This window comes from Acartia tonsa, chromosome 5, assembly GCF_053477335.1.
Source record: "Acartia tonsa isolate MP-2025a chromosome 5, ASM5347733v1, whole genome shotgun sequence".
NCBI lineage: Eukaryota > Metazoa > Arthropoda > Copepoda > Calanoida > Acartiidae > Acartia > Acartia tonsa.
Window position 1 is genome coordinate 40,088,080 of NC_137264.1, and position 20,824 is coordinate 40,108,903.

The window sequence follows — 20,824 nt, forward strand, 5'->3', positions numbered from 1 at the left end:
AATTTCTTAGAATAGGCATGTAAATATTATATTTTTTACTGTACTTGCCCCGCTATTTATGTCAAAGTCTTCAGGGAAATATTACACAAATAGAACTCAATTCATTCATATTTTTCTCTTTATTTATGTCACATTTTTATTATGTAAGAATAAAATAAAAACAGAACATATCATATTCAATGTTTCTTGAAGCTTCTTACATATTTTATATTTTTCATTTTTAGTAGCGCTGCTTCTCTTTAACTAACTACGTCTATTTAGACATATATCTTTACAAATAAGGGTTTTATTAACCTCCCCTAGATCAATACTAGCCTTCCAGCTGTTTCGTTTTTAAGACCTGCAGCGTTCATATGGCTCTATATATTTTAAGATTGGAGAGGGAATTTTCTTGTGGTGATTAAACTAAAAAAATGTGCGCGAAGTGTTACAAATATTGTTACAGTTCTTGAAAATCAAAAAAATATATATAAAAGGTTTCGTGATTTAATGTTAAAATTTAAATAAAAAATGGAAATGATGTTTTAATTAAAAACTAAACTCGATTAAGAGTGTAGACATGATAATGAAAAATAATTTAAGAATATTTATTTCTAAAAAATATCCTATATGGTATAGGTGTAACTTTCTGTAATCAAATAATGTTAAATAAATTAAGCCCCATTTTCCTTACATGGTCAGAATGTCGTCTTCTACAAATGGTCTGCTACAGAAAAGTAAATAAATCCGCGAAATTCCAAAACCCCGCGAAATAAAAACATTTTAGATTTTCGGTCCAAGAATATAATAATTTATTAGTTATTTGTTGTATATTCTGTTAAGTAAAATTGGTAGAACGTGGCTAAGAAATCGAGTTTAATAATATTAAATGTTTTCCACGAATTGACAGTAGACAAAAACAACATATTACCTTAGTATTTCTATAATAGAGCGCAGCTACTTTATTTTGAACATAGGTCACATATTAATCCACCCATTCGTCTGTCTAGAGATTGTATCAACCAAAGTTTGAAATCATTATATGATTTTCGAGTTATTGCTGCGCTTCCTTAAAATAATTAGGTGTATATTATATGTCCTATTCTTTGTTTTAGAAAATAGTGCCTACGGAATAAAAAATGAGCTGTCGAGTTCGTAACAGCCTGACAGGGGCTGAAATAAAGCTTAATGAATCTAAACTTCTGCCCATCAAACAGCTTAGGTAATATTTTATTTAAGCGAACTGAATCTCTATCAAAGAAATAATCTCAGCTAACTTGTTATCTATTTTGCTATCTTTTATAGAAGCTGAGTACGTAAATGTTCCTAGCTTGGTATAGGGGGGAGGGGGCCGGGGGTTATGCTTTCCACCTAAAATAACCCGTATATCTTAATTAATACTCTATATTTTTTAATGTTTTAGGCAAATTATTCATGAGAAGTTTGATGTTGAACCAAGCTTACAGAGGCTTTTCTTCAAGTAAGAATGTAGTTTTTTGCTTTTTCCTTAAAGTGCCTATCGAGCACTAAACCCCTTCTTTTTTAATTCTAATTTATTTTAAAAGTTAGTAGGTGTGAGAGTCAGTGCTAGACAACAAGGTATTTTAAGGAAAATTTACAGTAGTTCCATGTGATTTATGTGTTTCGAGTATGTAGGTATAGAAGTTGTGTGAGATTTTTTTCTTTTTAAAATGGTTTGCTTACTAAAATTCATCAAATACTGAAATGAAAAACATTAAATAAGAATCAGGGATAAGGGATGGGAAACGTAGGAAAATATTATTTCAGGCCTATTTCAAGCCTAGGCCTATTTCTAGCCTAATAAACCAGTTTTGGGATAGCGCAGTGGTTCGTATAAAATGCTAATGAAAAAGCTGTGTGTGTGTGTGTAGATAAAGTATAGAATCAAATTCAGGTAGCTAGTTTAAAGTAAAAAACATAACTTTTTATAAACCTATATATTAATGGCTTTTGTTGAAATGAAGTTTTTTCTCTCCCAAAATTTTTTATCTTTTACTTTGGTAATTTGAACTGTCAGAAAGCTATCGTTGGGTTTCCCTCAGACAGATTTTAGTTTGTATTATTTGCATTTTTATTAATGAGTAAAAATTTTATTTGAAAATTTCATTGCTAATTAAAATTCAAAATAAAAATATTAAATATGCACTTGGGTAACATTCTATCAAGTTCTTTGGATACTATACTGGATATAATGTAATGATATATCTGTACTGTGTTGTATTGTACAAAAATTAGGGTGAAGGTGTTGTATCAATTACGTACTAAATTTTTAAAATTCAAAATACAACATCTAATTTATATACTACCATATTAAAAATTCGTAGCTACCTTCTTTCCAAAAAAATAATCCCGTTATTTTTGTTTTTTCTATGTGGCCCTTTTTTAATGTTTAACTTTAAGCAGATTTAATAATTAAACTAATGTGATCTAACACCATTTATATTTATTTTTTCGTAGCAGACGAAATCATTATTTTTTCCAGAATTGTCTGCTTCTAAAATTTCCGCCCAAATCACAGAACACTATTGGTTTAGAGCGGTAGCCAATATAAGCCGTCCGCCAGTAAGGTCATTAAATTAGGCAAATGGTAAAAGTTGCATGATCCCTTTCAAAACCAGGCCGAGACCTAATTTATGGCCAGGTTTCCTATCCCTTATCCCTGAAATGAAAAACATTAAATAAGAATATTTATAGGTATCTTGGAAGCTTTTATTGACAATTGACGGTAATTACGTAATTGAAGTGTCTTTGGTTCAATTCTTTGTTTAGCCACGAACGACATCAATCAATCAATCAAAGCCACGAACGATATTATTTCTTTCTTCATTATTTGATGCCTTTTCAATTCCCATGAAAAATATTAACTGTATTTTAGAGGGAAACAGTTGGAGGACTGTTCTGAGAATGAAAAAGACTTGACACTGTTTGATTATAGCGTAGCAGGTAGGTACCTTCCTTACTATTAATATTATATTCTTGGTAATTTGAGATACACATTTATGTTTGCTTAGAAGAGCTGAATAGTTTGTGCCTAATTTTACTAGAAATAGCCAATAGCCATATCAAAAATGAATAAAATTATGTACTAAAAACTTAAGTGGCAAAGAAAACAGATTTCATTTCTCATTTGGAATGAATCGATCTAGGTTTGAGATCAATAGGACAACTTCATTAAGATCATATGAAAATAGATTTGCATAGATTTAGTTATGATCTTCTCTTTAATGTATTTAATACTCCTCAACGGACAGTCTAGATTCTCAATCCCTTAATTATACTAATTGTAAGTTGTTGTAACACAGTGTAAGAACGATCCGACCACATAATTAATTAGAAAATATACATATTTTAGTTTCATCCATACCTATAATAAGTCAGTTATTAATTAATAGAATATCTAAAGTATTGCCTGAGGAAAATCGTCCAAAAATTTCAACGGTCGTATAATCTGATTGAAAACAGATGAACTAGATATGTGGGAATGTTTTTCCAATAGGCAAGGAAAAATCACAGTGATAAAACTTCACAATTATAACTAGGAAGGAGGCTACACTTTATAACATCACAATTATAAAACCTCGACTTGGTATAAGTATATGATAAATTCACTGAGTGAAAAAGTCTTTGATACTTCCCAGCTATTTATTGAAATATATTTCGGTGGACATTGCACCCTCTTCAGTCTTGAGTTTAGTTGGATGTTAAAAGTAGAAATTCATTTTTAAATTTGATGGATTATTGTTTGTTATGATTTACAATCTATAGCAATAAATTCATCGTAAAATGGATGAATTTGTATAATTTATTTTTATTTTCAGCCAGTGATGTGATCCTGTTAATGCCTAGAAAAGTGCTTGCTGAAATGGAAACAAACATAAACGACGCGGTAATATTTGTAAGGGGGGAGGCGGATGTGCCACTTTTTGAAACCAAAACTAAAAGTCAACAAAGGAACTCAACTAAAAAAAGAGTTACAGGTCTGAGATTTTGCATGGCAGTTGCTTTCTAGGGGTACAATATGGAACTGTGAAGAAACGGCGGCGCAACCGCCGAAAACCGCCGTTTCCCGCCGAAATTTTTTTTGCAATTTCTCGGCGGTTTCTTCACTGTTCCATATTGTAACCCTATAAAGCAACTGCCATGCAAAATCTCAGACCTGTAACTCTTTTTGTAGTTGAGTTCCTTTGACTTTTAGTTTTGGTTTCAAAAAGTGGCACATCCGCCACCCTCCTTTCTTACTTCATAAGGATTAAAGGTAGGTAAATGTATAGAGGAATTATTTATCACACCACTTACTCCAGTCTTATTTTTTAATCAAATTTGAAATATGAGAATGTAGTTTTTTTCTTCATGTCTGATGCCCTGCGTGGATAATTTGTATTTAATATAATCTAACGTAACCTAACAAAAACACGAAACCTACCATCCTTCATTTCAATTTATTAGGTACGCAATGAGAAAGGGAAGTTTCTGTGCTCGCCAGGTACTTTGATAGAAACCGCCTGTTATTTTTAAGCGCAAATAAAAAATATATTTAACTTATTTATATTTAGAGTCCTGCAGAAAAGGTTAAAGAAGAAAAGACGTCCACCTCAGAAGCTCCTGGTGAAGGCAGCCAGGAACCAACCTGGTCTGTTGGAACATATGTCGACGTTAAAGACAAAGATACGGGTGCTTTCTTTTTAGGTAGGAACTTAGACGCCCAAGGGTGGGGATTAAGGGGTTTTTCCTTCCTCAAATTTTAAAACGCTTCATTTTACCCCCCTGAATATTTTTAGCAATACAATAGCACTCAAACCTTTGAAACCACTCATTTTAACCTTCACCCCCCCCCCCCCCCCCTCCTGAAAACAAAAGCTTGGCAGTGTAGGAAATTGTTTTTTTTTTGTATATTTAATTTTCAAGTTTCATTAGTTTTAAACTAGCATGGAGAAGTAGAAATTTGATCAACATAATATTTTTTTTATAGATGGACTTACTGACAAACTGTAGTAAGGGAGAGAAAATGTTTATAAAATAGTATTTTTAGGGTAGATTTTGACTTCCTCCGTTAAATCTTGTAACCTCATTCGTTGTATCTAAACTTTGGGTAGGTAATTTAAGTCTTAATAACTAAGGTTAAACAAACAGTGTCCAAATTAACTTTCAATCAACAAGTTTAATCTACAGAAGGGTCATTTTTGTTTATCACCATTTGGTGAAAATCGTCCATTGTTCTGCATTGAATTCTAAAATGCTCATATATTTTTAGCTCAAGTAAAGGGGTTCAAGTTGAACGAGAATCAAAGTGGAGAATATACTGTGGAGTTTACAGAATACCCTGGGGAGTTCACCACCACCGAAACTGAAATAAGAAATATTCCAAGGGTAAGAATCACTTTCTGCTTCTTAAGTGTACTGTACGTGTACACTAACCAGGGTGACAGGGGAAATTCTGACAAACAATTCTGAGTGAAAATTTACCCACAACACACTTACTTCTTTTTTCCCCCTTATTACCCACTTCACTTAGTTACAACACTAAACAAGTTTTGCGGTAACATTACGTCATAAAATTATTCAAATTTTCAGTAATTGCAAATAGAATTTTTTTAAACATGGCCCCTGAAACCTTAGGTACAAAATTATTAACATATCCTGCAGGGAATCTGGGAAAGCGCAATAAACGCTTAATTGTCTTTCTTATGAAGAAGGGGGGGGGGGGGGAAGTTCTGACACATTTGCGTAAACCTGGTGTATAGGCTTTATCTTTGGACTGAGAGGATAGGTTATTAGGGATAAAATCATTCTTATATGATAAATTTCCCCCAGATTTAAGCTTTTTTGGATAGGCCTCCAGGTTCCGGAGCTCCAGGCCTCCAGGTGGTCTCTGTACAGGTAAAAATTAAAAATAAGATTTTTTTTTGAAGAGTTAGAGGTTAACTTATAAAACAAAATATGCTTCTTTTTGATTGTTATTCACATATTTGAAGAAAAAACATACATATTTTGTCTCATAAGCTGACATCTAACTCTTAAAACAAAATTTGTTTTTTCATTTTTACCTGTAGAGAGACCATCTTGAGGCCTTTCCAAAAAATCTTAAATCTGGGGGAAATTCATCATATAAGAATGATTTTATCCCTAATAACCTATCCTCTCAGTCTAAAGATGAAGCCTATACACCAGGTTTACGCAAATGTGTCAGAACTTCCCCCCCCCCCCTTGTTCTTTTGGTGGATTTTATATTTTTGTTACCTATCCTTTCTCTTTGTTATTTTTATTTTATTAGAATAAGCTGGCTATCCAAGATATTAAAGTGGACGAGAATGTGGTTGTCAACTACAACTTTGATAATCCAGGTCAACTTGGTTTCTGGTATGAAGCTAAGGTAATGTACATTTTTACTATTTGTATATCTTAAGAATTAACTTTACATAGAGATTACAGCTACAGCAGAAGGGAATTTCCCAGGGAGGGAGGGGACATTGGAATTTTTATAATAATAGTCCCAAAAAGGGGGGAGACGGATGTGCCACTTTTTGAAACCAAAAGTAAAACGTGCATGGTCTCACCCCATAAAAGAGTTACACTCTAAAATTCGGCACAGCAGTTGCTTTTGTGGAGAACAATATGGAACTGTGAAGAAGTGGCGGCGGAACCGCCGCTCCCGCCGAAAACCACCGTTTCCCGCCGATTTTTTTTATGCCTTTTTTCGCCAAATTAGACAGTTCTCAATCACATGAGATCACATAAAAAATTTTCCTTAGGTATATTTTCACGTGACACTTATATTTCAAACATGTCAATATTAAAAAAAAATTGTCAAGTGAAAATATAAGCGAAATTTTTATGAAAAAAGAGTTTATCTCAGATGATTAAAAATTGTCTATTATTGCGAGAAAAGGCAAAAAAATTTCGATTGGAGCGGCGGTTCCCCGCCGTTTCTTCACAGTTCCATATTGTTCTCCACAAAAGCAACTGCTGTGCCGAGTTTCAGAGCTGTAACTCTTTCATGGGCTGAGATCATGCACGTTTTACTTTTGGTTTCAAAAAGTGGCACATCCGCCTCCCCCCTTTTATAATAACGTTTTATTATTCGATGTCTTTCATTTAATTTCATTGGTAGGTTCATTTGTTGAGTGTCCCAACGTTTCAACCGCTAATCGTAATATTCAGAAGGTGTAACTATGTGTACATCAATTATCAGCCATTGTCTTATCCCATTAGATCCCTGGAATTTCTAAATTAAATCTATATCTTAATAACAAATCAGGGGTGTATATTCTGCACAAGATTTATTTTTTTTCCCCGGCTACAAATTTTTTTATTTTTTTTTTCCCCCCTCCTAGTTTTTTCTCACCAAAAAGGGGGAAAAACGGAAAAATATTTAAAGAAATCTATATTTTTATCTATTATATCCCTCCTACCACACATTAGTTTTTTTTTACCAAGGAGGGGGGGAAATGGAAAAAATGTTTTCAGTTTTCTTAATTTTTACATTTTTTTCCCCTCCAACCATTGTTTATTTCCCCAAGCCCCCCCCCCTGAGCCGGGGATCCCATGTAGAATATACACCCCTGTAACAAATCCTGCCGCCTAGGAAAACTAGGTATGGACTTGATTTTGTTTCATCTAAAAAAAATGAGATAGGTACTTTTTGCATGCTTAAGATATGAACACAATAACAAACAACTTTGTTGTAGGTTGAGCAAGTAAAACGGACAACCAGAACAGTTATCTGTACCATAAACAAGGAGACAGGTTGTCAAGTTAAGAATCTAGAGATATACAAGGTGAATACAAATTATACACAATATGAAAGGCTATCCTTTAGTATCTACGATTTGGTTGAGACACATGTAATTAAATTCTTATGTCATTTTTGGCAGAAAGAGAGGGGGGGCCAATGTATTGTTTATTACACCAGTCCCCAAAGTTTGATAATATTGTTTTGTTAAATTAACAACTTTAGGGATTTTTGTGAATTTTGATTGGTTGGCTCATTAAGTTTCAACTTTCAACCACTAATTTTAAACTACAGAAGGAGTAATTTTGTGTATTTTCAATTTATCGGTCAATGTCTGATACCTTGTGCTCCCTGCATTTTTGTGTATACAAAACTTAGTTGGAACTTTAAGATTAAAGAATAGTTAAGTGTCGCATCGTAATTTCGATTGATTTCCGCGGATATTGAAATGAAAAATTAAACCAGTTAAACATTCGGCCCCTTACGGCTAACTATACTGGTATTAATTTTATTTGGCGTTATCCTCTTAGAAAATTTTTTTTCAATTTTGTACCCCCCCCCCCCCCCCCAGGTTAGGTTAGGTTTTAGGCTAGGGAGCCGAGCGCTGCGGCTAGGCAGGCAAGGGGGCCGAGCGCTGCGGCTAGGCAGGCTAGGGAGCCGAGCGCTGCGGCTAGGCAGGCTAGGGAGCCGAGCGCTGCGGCCAGAGTTCATAGTTCGCTGTCGGGGGGGGGGGGGGGGGCGCGGGGGGGGGGTACTCAAATTTTCAATATTGAAAAAAAAATTTCTAAGAGGATAATACCAATATTGAAAATTTGAGTAACCACCCCCCCCCCCCCCCCCCCCCCCCCCGACAGCGAACTATGAACTCTGGCCGCAGCGCTCGGCTCCCTAGCCTAAAACCTAACCTAACCTAAAATAGTTGTTCGTCGGTAGTCGGGGGGGGGTACAAAATTGAAAAAAATTGAAAAAAAATTTTCTAAGAGGATAACGCCTCAATATTGAAAAAAAAATTTCTAAGAGGATAATACCTTTTATTTTAATATTTACCTATGAAAAAATGTCTGTAATACGATGCTATATATAATTTTTTAGTATTGCTGTGATTGAAAACCGGTTTTAATCCAGTGAATATTAATCGGCTTCGAAACCGATACTGGAAACATTTTTAAAAGACTAAATACTAATGAAAATGCTATTTAGAGCGAGGCACCTGACTTTACTGAAATGGACTGTGAAAAATGTAAAACAAATCCCAAGAGAAAGTGCAAGGACTGCGGTTGCAGGTAAATAAAATTTTTAATTTTCCTCAGACCAACCCCCAAACTTGACGAGCGGCCCTACCGTTTACGAGATCTTTCGGTAAGTTGGGAGATTGTTGTCGAAAGATCTCGTAAACGGTAGGGCCGCTCGTCAAGTTTCGGATTCTATTGACGACACCTGCCCCAACTGCCCTGCAACTCACACAACCAACCACCTGTTTAACTGTCCGGAGAACCCTACCACCCTCACTGTCAGAGACCTCTGGACCAACCCTCTGGAAGCAGCCAGATTTCTCAATCTGGCCAGTAATGATGATGTAACGGATGAATAAGAAAAATGGGCTACAGAAAGAAAGAAACGAGATCTTTCGGGACATTCATACACCAACACATACACCTTTTTCTACTTGTTACAGGATTTTATTATTATTCAAAAGCCTTTATAATACTATAGCAAAGCTTCTCTATAAGCCACTTTGACTGTCCAATTGCGATTTGAGATAGACTGTTGGTTTATTGTGAAGATATTCCTACCAAATAGCATCCAGTAAACAACTTACTTGGTCCGTCAGTCTTATGACTTTTGTATATTTGTATGTAAAGGTTTGGTGATTTTTTATTATTTATCTAACTCGTTGATTTCTTTTCTCAATTCATTTTTTATGACCACTGAACACCTGTTCTTTGTCTGTTTGTCCAGTCATATATTTTTGTGCTTTACTACTTCCTTAGTTTTTTTAACTCGAATTTCTCAGTTGAATACATTCACGCAACTTTTACGGGCCTGGTTGTATAAGAAGTGATTATTGAGTTGTTTGGACACTTTATACTGATAGTCACGTACATAATATTTGTACAACTCTTATCCCAAGCTCCTCTGCGGAGTGTCATTCATTACGGTGACTTAATTAGGGACACCTGCCACACTCGGTGAGCTTGAGACAGTGGGCAAAAGCATAATGTACTTGAGCGTGGAGCTTTATAGCCCTAGTAGCTATACAAAAGTGTCAAGTCCTACTCCATGACTACTTAGGTCCAAACACTAAGAAACAATGGCTACACAAACAAAAGCAAAACTACTAAGTTTTTAGGAAATGTGGTGGTAAGGAAGATTCTGAAACTATAATGATGTGTGACGAATGCAATGATGGATATCATTTGAAATGCCTGGGACTCACTTCTCTACCTGAAGATGACGAGTGGTACTGCCCGCAGGAATAATATTCTAGTTTACTTTCATACAAACATAACATGATTCAAATAGATTAAAGATGATAATAGGTTATGTACAATAATACTTACTCATTGAGAAATAAAATGTCGGAGATTTATTGATGACGATGGTCCATAAATTGTTGTACATTACCAAGTATTAAAATTAAATACCCCTCCTGTAAATAAAATTAACTGTTTAAAAGTTTCCACACCGCTATTTGAAACATTAAAAAAATATTAAAGTTTTGGGCCAATGAATGAGAGAGCCTTTTCATAAAACTTTGGAAACAAGTATAATTTACAGTATAGTGTCCTCCCTTCATTACTGTCATATTTCAGTAAACTCAAATGTTATTTTGATACCAGTGTAAAAACGAGAACAACATAGTGTGCGCAGGAGGGAAGGCTATGAAGGCCAAGGAGAGGAAAGAGGGAGGTGGTAGGGATTGGGGCAGGGGACAGGCAACAGAAGGAAGATCCAAAGAATGTACCATTGTATCTAAGGTTTGTTTTAAGCTTTGACAAAATTGAGGGATGGGAGAATGTTTTACAATAATTTCTGTTTATTTGAAAAAATAAAAGTCACTAGGTACCTATCTGGATATAAGGTATACCTAGCCAACCTGAACAAAAATTTGATTACTTGAGAGTATTATCATTTTTAAACAAGTTATTTCTATTATATGATAAGAGCTAGTTTTTAATCATAATACATTCTTTACATTTTTTTCTGAAATAATTCCTTCTTAGAACAAGAAATTAAAAAGTTACACAAATAATTTTTTAGGATCACTTTGGACCTATTCCTGGAATCGAGGTTGGCATGTGCTGGCAGTATAGGATCCAGGTAATGTTCTCAATGGTATAAGTCTCCCACTGGTACTTTAAACCAGTTTTATTTGTGAAAAACGATTTGATTAGTCGGTCCAGCATATTTTTGTTTGTAGGTATCCGAGGAAGGTATCCACAGACCCCACGTTGCTGGTATCTCAGGATCCGCCAAGTCCAAGGATAGAAACCTGAGAGGATGTCAAAGCATTGTCCTCAGGAATGTAATTTGTTAAATAAATATACCTTTCAAGAAAAATGTTGTGCTTTCCCTTGACGTACTCGCCGAGCACCAAAATCTGCATAACCTTATTATTCAGATAAATTAGATTCTAGGGGGAGGGGTAAGGTTTTTCTGTGCCCAGTATAAAATTAAACTTAGTCAAGGTAAAATAATAACACAAAAACTACCCAGTCCTCCCTTTCAAATTTTTTTTTCTCAAAATAAGCCGATGGGGGCGTGGGAGGTTTCTGTGCTCAGCCAAGCACGATCCAACCATGTTTGAAGCGGCTTTACTATTTCTAGTTGCTGATACTGCTGCGCTACTTTTAGGTGCTATTGTCCTTGTTTTCCCTTCAAGTATGATACACATTGTGCATACGCATGTTTTAATCAAATTGGTTAATTCCACCAAACAATATGCATCATATTCTAGTGGTGGCTACGAAGACGATGTAGATTCTGGAGATTCCTTCCTTTACACAGGTACGGCAAATGCGCTGGCTCAGCTTAAATGGTATAATGATTGCTTTGACATTCGTCGGGATTGTGTCTTGCGTCTATGAACTCTGAATTCAAAGGAGTAAGAAGGGGACATAAAAACATTCTAAAACTATCTTAAATCTAATAATGTTAATAGTCTAAAACCATCATATCCAGAGATTCGAACTATTTGAAGCTTCTCTAAAGAACTCAATCAGTCCTGTAGATATTGAAATCTAAAGCATCAGCCCAAAAAGCCTTTTTTTTAATAAGATATCGGGAAACACATGACTAATCGTCGTAGTCGTGCTAGACTGAGAGACTAAGTTGACCAAAAGCATCACATTTTAATTTTTCAAGGATCTGGAGGCAGAGATTTATCTGGGAACAAAAGAACCGCAGCTCAGAGTTCTGACCAAACTCTGGACAGGACTAATGAAGCCTTGGCTTGGAGTTGTATGGTAATAATTTCTTAATTTTCGAAAAATCATGTTTGGGTTATAATCAAGGATCTTAAGGGATTGTACAACAATTGAGACAGTGGGTCAAGGCTTATGTACTTATGCGTGAAGCTTGATTGCACTTGTGGATATATAAAAGTGTCTCGTCCTTCTTAGGTCAAAAATTGCTTCACTCACACACACAACAACAACAATTGATGATAAATTGATGTACATTAAACATCACATTGCCCAATGAGGATAAACAAATTTATCCCTTTTGTACCTTATTAACGTTGAGATAGACTGCTAACAAATTCGGATAAAATTAAAGTTTTAAACTCAACAAATGAGAGAATGTATTTTTATACCTTTGGGCATCAGTGTAATTTACAGTCCAGTGTTCTGTCCTTTTTGGTTATTTTAAAGTTTACAATTTTCGGCGTTTTCCTCTAAGTGCTTACTTCAGCACAGAACTCCCATTCACCTAAGTTTATGTTTTTTCAGGTACGACCCGTAACCGACAAAGGTGGCGATGCTGGAGAAAATTGGCGGGAGGGAAAACCGGTTCGTGTGGTGCGCGCTTATAAGCTGAAGAAACATAGTGTATACGCACCTGAAGAAGGCTTTAGATATGATGGAATTTACAAGGTAATTACAATATTATATTGCTCAATTTTTAAGAAGGGAGCTCTGATGAAAGAAAATTCCTCTGGACCAATAAAGCATTATATAAAGTCATTCAACCTTAGTTATACAAATTAAAATAATCACAGAACGTTAAATTGTTTCCATATTTTTTAATGTTTTCATTAAATCAACTCAATTGGAATTCTTTTACTCAATGAATCAATTTTAAGGTTGTAATCCAAATTCAAAAGAAACTAGTGTGAAAATTAGGCTTAAAAGTTATGCGTTTTATTATGATTTGCGGTGTTTTTTTTGCGGATTTTCTAACCATAATTTCTTTAGGTTAAGCGTTATTGGCAAGATAAAGGCGAAAGTGGATTTAAAGTTTGGAGATATGAGCTTATCAGGTAAACTTTTGACGCCCGTTTCTAGAGAATTACTGGCTGACTGATTTACAGACAAAGATTTTCATAGAAGATCCTTAAACTTTCGACCATTAACAAAAACTATGATTGCTCTATCTTTGTTGGAAAGCCATATTGTATACTGACAACAAACTAGCTTATTTGTAATAACCTTTTTTCGCGTCTTTAGGTTAGGTTAAGTAAAAAGTCCTGGTAGGGCTAGTAACCACTAGGGAAAGTTAAGTGTGTGAACTTCTGAAAAAAATATTTTTATTCTCTAGTAAAAAGTTGAAGTAAAAAAAAACGACGTATTAAAATCATTTTTTTGTACTCGACAGTAATGTCACACAATCAACAAAGCAACAGTAAATACCTTTTTTAGCGCTTTTTGCAATGCAATGACATAGATTGGACGGACAAGACTCAAACCTATCTTCTCCCCGACTTCTTATAGACCCGAATCAGACTATTTATTAATGATTTGTTTAATTTAAGGGATGACCCAAGCCCCGCCCCCTGGACCGAAGAGGGTAGAGCTATCATCGAGAGAGAAGGATATGTTTGTATCATGAGAAATCCTGAAGAAAAACCAGGTTCAATTTTCTGAATGGATTAAAAGATAGATTAATATCATATTAGTTGGTTTTGTGTCGCAGTTTTTTAAAGAAATCCCGCCAACCCAATCATTTAGTCGATCGGAATCACATAGTCTTAGGTATAAATCTAGAGCCAAGTTTCCACTGTGGGACTGTCATAATTCGACGGTTTTTGGAAGTTAATAAACAATTAACCGTAACTTTATTGTCTGTAAACAGTTATTAAAATTGCCTTCATTCTAAATTTGAACTTCCTGTATAATACTTCATTTTTTTTCATTATGCTTGTTGCTGTTTTTTTTATAGCTATATTACTTTAAGATAAAAGTGTTCTTGTTATAGGTGCTGGTGGTGATTCTGCTTCTAAGAAGAGAAAATCAAGTGATAATGATGATAATGAAGTAAGTTGATTTTAAATAGTTTCTTCCTATTTTTGAATATCTATTGAGTCACCTCTATTCATAAAAATAAAAACAAGTCACTTTAATAGATTACGGCTTGGAAACTGTTGTGGCTTTGAATAAAAATATAGAAATTCCTGCTTAATACCTAAAGAATTGAAAAAGATCTCTTTAAGATTTAGCTAGGTGATTTTTACAATTAGAAACATTCAAGAAAACTAAAACTTCATTTATATAAATCCTGTAAATAGGTTGTAGGAAAATCATTTGAAATGTTTAGTCAAAAAATGTGTCATAAATAAGACTGCTTTAAAAATAATCAGCATGAAGATTGAAAAAATATTCAGGAGCCAGCAAAGAAGAGTAGAAAGGTGTATGAGATGGCAGAGGAATGGAAACAGTTAATCTTGGCAGACACAAGGTTTGTAGTCTGCAGACAAATACAAATTTTCTTTTTAAACACAAGATATTGGCATTTTTATTTTCTTCATACTTTTTTTAACAAACGTCTAAAAAATTGTTGAAAAAAAGAAATCAAACAATTAAATTTAACATGATACCTAATTGCTTTGGTGTGTAATCGCCGATACCGCTGAAAACCACTTTCTCTCGCCGAAATATGAAAATAAGATTTTGCCGATGATTCTTCACATTTTAAAATTGTACCTTATTAAAGAAACTGTCAGTATTAGGCCGCTATTTATTTTGATGATAGGTTGACTGGAACGGATTATAAGGAAAAGATTTAACATCGAAGTACAACATCCAAATGCTAAAATATACTTACTATTAATATTAATTACTATTTTGTGTTGCAGGAACAAGGCACTATGGGACCAGGTTCTTGAAAAAGAGATCTACAGCAGGACTGACCTTTTGGACCAGGTAAGCTTTATAGGCTTTTCTCTAAAGGTATGTGTTCTACAAAGACTTAAAACAGGATTGGAACGCTAAAATTCACTCCTACATAGCTTTCTTCCTTATTGAAAAGAACTAATGACAAGAAAATTCTTTAAAAATTAACGATATCTGAAAATCGCTAAAACCACTAAAATTCGTCGAATGCCTTGTTTTTATCAAACTGATTATAATTGATTTTTTTAATTTTTGGACCAAAGCTTGTTAAATAAAGCTTAAATTTCCCCACTCATAATGTGTGTATTTATATTTTTAGTTTTAGTTTTTGTTTCTCCATGCGTGAAGTACCTAATTTCTGCGGTTTATTTTTATATCCGTTAAATTAGGAACGTGTAACTTTTTCATGTTTCTATTACTAACCTCACTCAGATACCTCAAAAAACTCAAATTGATAGCAATAAAAAATTTAAGTTTTTAAAATATAATTATCTAGGTCCGTACAGTGTTGACCTGTCAGATTTGTTTTGAGCTTCCCAATCAACAGGTATCACATTATACAAACAGGGATTTGGTAATGTTGGAAAGTTATTGTATTTATTATTGATTTAGAAAACTGCGCGTTATTGGAGGTAATTATGTAGGTAATATTAATTTATGTTTCATTCACATACATCCTGGTTTTTACCGGACAGTTTTAAAGAGTCAATTTAAGGCCGCCTTTTAAAACTATTACGGCAGTTAAGAGCAATTTGAGGTGAAAAAAAGGGTGGGTGGGTTATTTTTTTGGGTGATCCAGAGCATTTCGAAGAGTGACCACCTCCCCCCTACGGTTCTGGATTTTAAGCTAATTGTTTGGGGCTGGAACACCCTCCAACACATAATTTTGCCTTGCACTATGTTAGAGGTTAAATTTTGGCAACTATTTTAGTTATGATGCGAGATCCTTCGGTACAAACAAACAAACAGACCCACAGACATAATGTTACTTTTTTTAAGGATATATATATTTCAATATAAACTTAAGTATTAATCCTTTATTAAGGTGACAACAAAGTGTGGACATAATATATGTCAGGATTATTTGTAACTAGTTATTATAATCTTTATTAAGGTGACAACAAAGTGTGGACATAATATATGTCAAGATTGTTTGTAACTAGTTATTATAATCTTTATTAAGGTGACAACAAAGTGTGGACATAATATATGTCAGGATTATTTGTAACTAGTTATTATAATCTTTATTAAGGTGACAACAAAGTGTGGACATAATATATGTCAGGATTATTTGTAACTAGTTATTATAATCTTTATTAAGGTGACAACAAAGTGTGGACATAATATATGTCAAGATTGTTTGTAACTAGTTATTATAATCTTTATTAAGGTGACAACAAAGTGTGGACATAATATATGTCAGGATTATTTGTAACTAGTTATTATAATCTTTATTAAGGTGACAACAAAGTGTGGACATAATATATGTCAAGATTATTTGTAACTAGTTATTATAATCTTTATTAAGGTGACAACAAAGTGTGGACATAATATATGTCAGGATTATTTGTAACTAGTTATTATAATCTTTATTAAGGTGACAACAAAGTGTGGACATAATATATGTCAAGATTGTTTGTAACTAGTTATTATAATCTTTATTAAGGTGACAACAAAGTGTGGACATAATATATGTCAGGATTATTTGTAACTAGTTATTATAATCTTTATTAAGGTGACAACAAAGTGTGGACATAATACAGGGTGGGGCAAATAAGACCGGACAAATTCTAACTTCTAAACCAATTAACATAAATTCGTCAATTTTAAAGATTTTATTGAATTTTAAAATCTGGCAAGCAAAATAGGTATATGACTATTAGATTATTCAATAAAATCGCCGCCAGCCTCAATCACCGCCTTCACCCGCCCCCCGAACCGCCCGCAGACCCTGGTCACCATGTCCCTGTCCAAGCTGGCGAATTTCTCCTTGATGGTGGCAATGAGGGAGGTCTTTGTTGTATAGGCACGTCTATTGGTGCATGCTTCAAAGTAGCCCCAGGCCCAAAAGTCCATTGAATTAGGATCGGGCTGCTGGGAGGCCCCATTTCCTTAGGAACGTGAGTAACAGCAGGATCCAAATTCACGCAACTTTAACGCTACCCTTTGACACGGAGGCTCTTATTTGGACCACAGTTGAGCTGGAACGACGTTCTATACCTTTTCGGAAATGGCATGAAGATTCAGCTAGAGTTGTCAGCGGAATTTATAGTCTAAAATGAGTTTTTAAGTTCCATTTGGGTCTCTAACGTCGAGAACCGAGAAATTTTCACGATTTCACACAATTTTTGACATCTTAAAATCTGCCACGTTTCACTTTGCCGGAGTACTACAGCCAAGCCCCTTTAGATAGAGAGCTCTAGTCTTTTCTAGTGTCTTATTTATGTATCTAACAGTATCCCCAGCAAGTTGCATAACTCTACCTCATCTACAGATGGGCCGAGATCCGATTTAGTGGGCCCTAGTCGAGAATCCAGATTATTCCACCGGCGCATTCTGAATCTGCCTTGTTGAACTTAAGCGTGGCCAGCTCGGAGTACGAGCCCATCTTCGTCCAAAGATTTTTTTGTGCTTAAAGGGAATTACCTAAGCATTTTATAGTGGGGTCAAACGTCCTGATTGGTCAAGTAGTTTTGGTGCTATGGCCGTTTAAAGTTTGTCCGGTCTTATTTGCCCCACCCTGTATATGTCAAGATTGTTTGTAACTAGTTATTATAATCTTTATTAAGGTGACAACAAAGTATGGACATAATATATGTTAGGATTGCTTGTAACTAGAGTTATTATAATCTTTATTAAGGTGACAACAAAGTGTGGACATAATATATGTCAGGATTATTTGTAACTAGTTATTATAATCTTTATTAAGGTGACAACAAAGTGTGGACATAATATATGTCAAGATTGTTTGTAACTAGTTATTATAATCTTTATTAAGGTGACAACAAAGTGTGGACATAATATATGTCAGGATTATTTGTAACTAGTTCTTATAATCTTTATTAAGGTGACAACAAAGTGTGGACATAATATATGTCAAGATTGTTTGTAACTAGTTATTATAATCTTTATTAAGGTGACAACAAAGTATGGACATAATATATGTCAGGATTGCTTGTAACTAGAGTTATTATAATCTTTATTAAGGTGACAACAAAGTGTGGACATAATATATGTCAGGATTGTTTGAAACAGAGCTTTAAGAATGAAGTGTTCACTTGCCCAACCTGCAGGAAAATATTTTATATTAAGAGAAACAAAATATTTAGGGTTTATCTATCCAGGGATCTAAAGGGATAAGACAATGGCCGATAAATTGAAGTACGTACAACCCTAATGGTGATTTAAGATACACAAAATTTCCCCTTCTGTAGATTACAATTAGTTGTTGAAACGTTTGGCCACCTAACTTAATGAACCAACCAATTAAATTCAATAAAAGTCCCCAAAGTTGTTACTACAACGAAGAAAAAAACGTTATTATTAGTCTTTGGGGACTAGTGTAATAAACAGCCTATTGTCAGCTTATTATCTAGGTTTATCACAAGTATAAGGTATATATCCTATTAGAAAATTACTTGGTAGTTCAGAAGCCTAAAATCATTTTTCGTATGTCTCTTTTTTTTAAATAGGTAGTGTTTTCAAAATTTGTCTATGAAAACCTCCTTATAAGTCACTTTAAACTCCTTAGTGTTTTAGGATAAAATACTTGATATCTGGTGGATATGTGCGTTATTCAAAACAGTGTCTTGTTAACCACAACGACCCCCCCCCCCCTCCGTTTTTTGCAAGTGAAGATAATGTAATAAAATATTTTGATAAACAGGAATGATCTTGGAAAAGATCTTGACACAAACGACATCAATAAAGATCTAGAAGCTGTGCTGGATAAACTGTTCCCAAGAGCTTAAAGATCAGCCTCCTAATTAAATACATTCATATTATTAATGGGCGTTTTGTCCAAATATCATTTTATACTGGTGGTTAAAATGAATGAAATCAAATGTTATTAATAATTGCAAACATATTTATATATAAAATTATTTTATCAGTATTTTTTACCCATTTTTCGTTTTTATACACTTAACTCCTAGACGATTAATTTAACCAATTAATTAAATTCATTTTAAATAGGTATATATAATATATATTAATTGATTGTTTAATGATATCAAATCAATCTTATATCTTACAAAAATATTTATTGTGATTCTTAAAATGACTGAAAGTTTTTTATATTGAAACCCAGTTTTTTAATAAAGTATGCTCCAAGATCTGATGATTTTATTTTACCAAACAGTTTACTGACTAATAAAACCAGTATAGTTTATAGTTTCAATGTCCCCTTCCTCACAGACTTAAGTATACTAACTTTTTTTTATTAAATCTTTTTATTTGTGCTGGTAGGGTTGTTATCTTATTTAGCAGAGAGGTCTATTTATTAAGTGACATTTTACAGCCCAAAAGTTCTTATATCTAATTTCATAAAGTCGATTGAGAATATTTTCTTTTTGGAGGGTGATAACTGCACTTCAACTTTGGCAAACTATTTGACAGCATTAACCACCACCACTATCGTTCAAAACATAGTGACTTTCTAACTCTGTAACAAAAGTCATAGATATGATTCTACCCAAGGAAATATAGTGCAATTAATAAATATATGATAATATATGTATAACCCAGAGAACTACCAGGATTGAGTGTTGGGGACCTTTTCGTCTGCTAATTGCTTTCTGCTCTTTTGTAGCGACTTTACTGTGCGGTAATATTCTCATAAATATTGGCTGATAAGACCCAATTGGAAATTGGCACAAGGTCCACTTGGTGGGGACATACAGTTATTTAACCCCTGTCCCCTCTATTGTTTTACTCTTATGTGTAATGTATATATCTGCATGCAGGGATCTAAAGGGATAGGACAAAGCCGAAAGAAAACGTTATTATAAAACTATTTGAACTTATAAATAGCTCTATGTCCCCGCCCTCAATGATATATCTGTCTGAATATTCAAAATATGTCTATCATCTATTTATATATTGTATTGTATACATTAGTACAAACCATATTCATTTAAATATTCGGATCTACTGCAGTTCACGGTAAAATATTGCTGGTAAGCAATATTTCCAAAAATCTATGAATTTTAAAGGCTGCTAGCTGCCAAACGGCTGAACGTACAGATCATACCCGCACACCATTTTAAGCGACATAAGAAGGCCTACAATGATGCACAGGGAAAGCTTCACTGAAGAAAAAACGCGTAATTAGGTCTTTTTCGCGCATTTCTCTGCACTGCGAGATAATTACAGGGTGACCACTATGTACGTTATGTTCATATTGAACACCACTTTTAGGTTTTTTGTACGTTTTTGTTCGTTATTGATTTTTGTGTACAATATGAACATTTCAGCATACGTTATTGTACGTTTTTCTGTAATGTATGATTAGTATTAGTAATCATTAATGTATTTGTATTTCATAAAAACTACAAAAAAAATTTCTCCGAGCTTCGCGCGCCATTTTACCAATTTATCCTGGGATTTATGACGTCATAGTGAAGCTTCAATTAAATGTCTGTCTATCTATCCGTCTTTCTTAAGCTTAAGATCTCAGTAACCGCTGAACCAATTGGGTTTTACTCTTCAGGTAATATACCTACTGGTCCTGTTGTGGTTTTAGGCAAAGAATCCCCCCCTCCAA

At 34.1% G+C, this 20,824-nt stretch overlaps 1 protein-coding gene across 2 annotated transcripts; it reads left to right on the forward strand.

The window, feature by feature from the left end:
* Positions 1-1,092: 1,092 nt before the first annotated feature.
* On the forward strand, positions 1,093-19,397 carry LOC145319495 (E3 ubiquitin-protein ligase UHRF1-like). 2 transcript variants are annotated; one of them, XM_080161648.1, is made up of 24 exons: positions 1,093-1,201; positions 1,403-1,459; positions 2,876-2,943; positions 3,819-3,886; positions 4,554-4,686; positions 5,252-5,367; positions 6,272-6,370; positions 7,686-7,775; positions 8,930-9,012; positions 10,080-10,200; positions 10,567-10,707; positions 10,991-11,050; positions 11,151-11,249; positions 11,686-11,737; positions 12,095-12,195; positions 12,682-12,825; positions 13,147-13,211; positions 13,704-13,801; positions 14,147-14,205; positions 14,553-14,626; positions 15,024-15,090; positions 15,557-15,607; positions 18,268-18,350; positions 18,944-19,397. In XM_080161648.1, exons 1-24 carry the CDS (start codon positions 1,119-1,121, stop codon positions 19,029-19,031), a joined length of 2,100 nt encoding a protein of 699 aa, XP_080017774.1. In that variant the 5' UTR covers positions 1,093-1,118; the 3' UTR covers positions 19,032-19,397. The 2 variants fall into 2 exon arrangements, with proteins under 2 accessions (XP_080017774.1, XP_080017775.1); XM_080161649.1 differs by lacking the exons at positions 18,268-18,350; positions 18,944-19,397 and adding an exon at positions 16,106-16,187.
* The last annotated feature ends 1,427 nt before the right edge of the window (positions 19,398-20,824 follow it).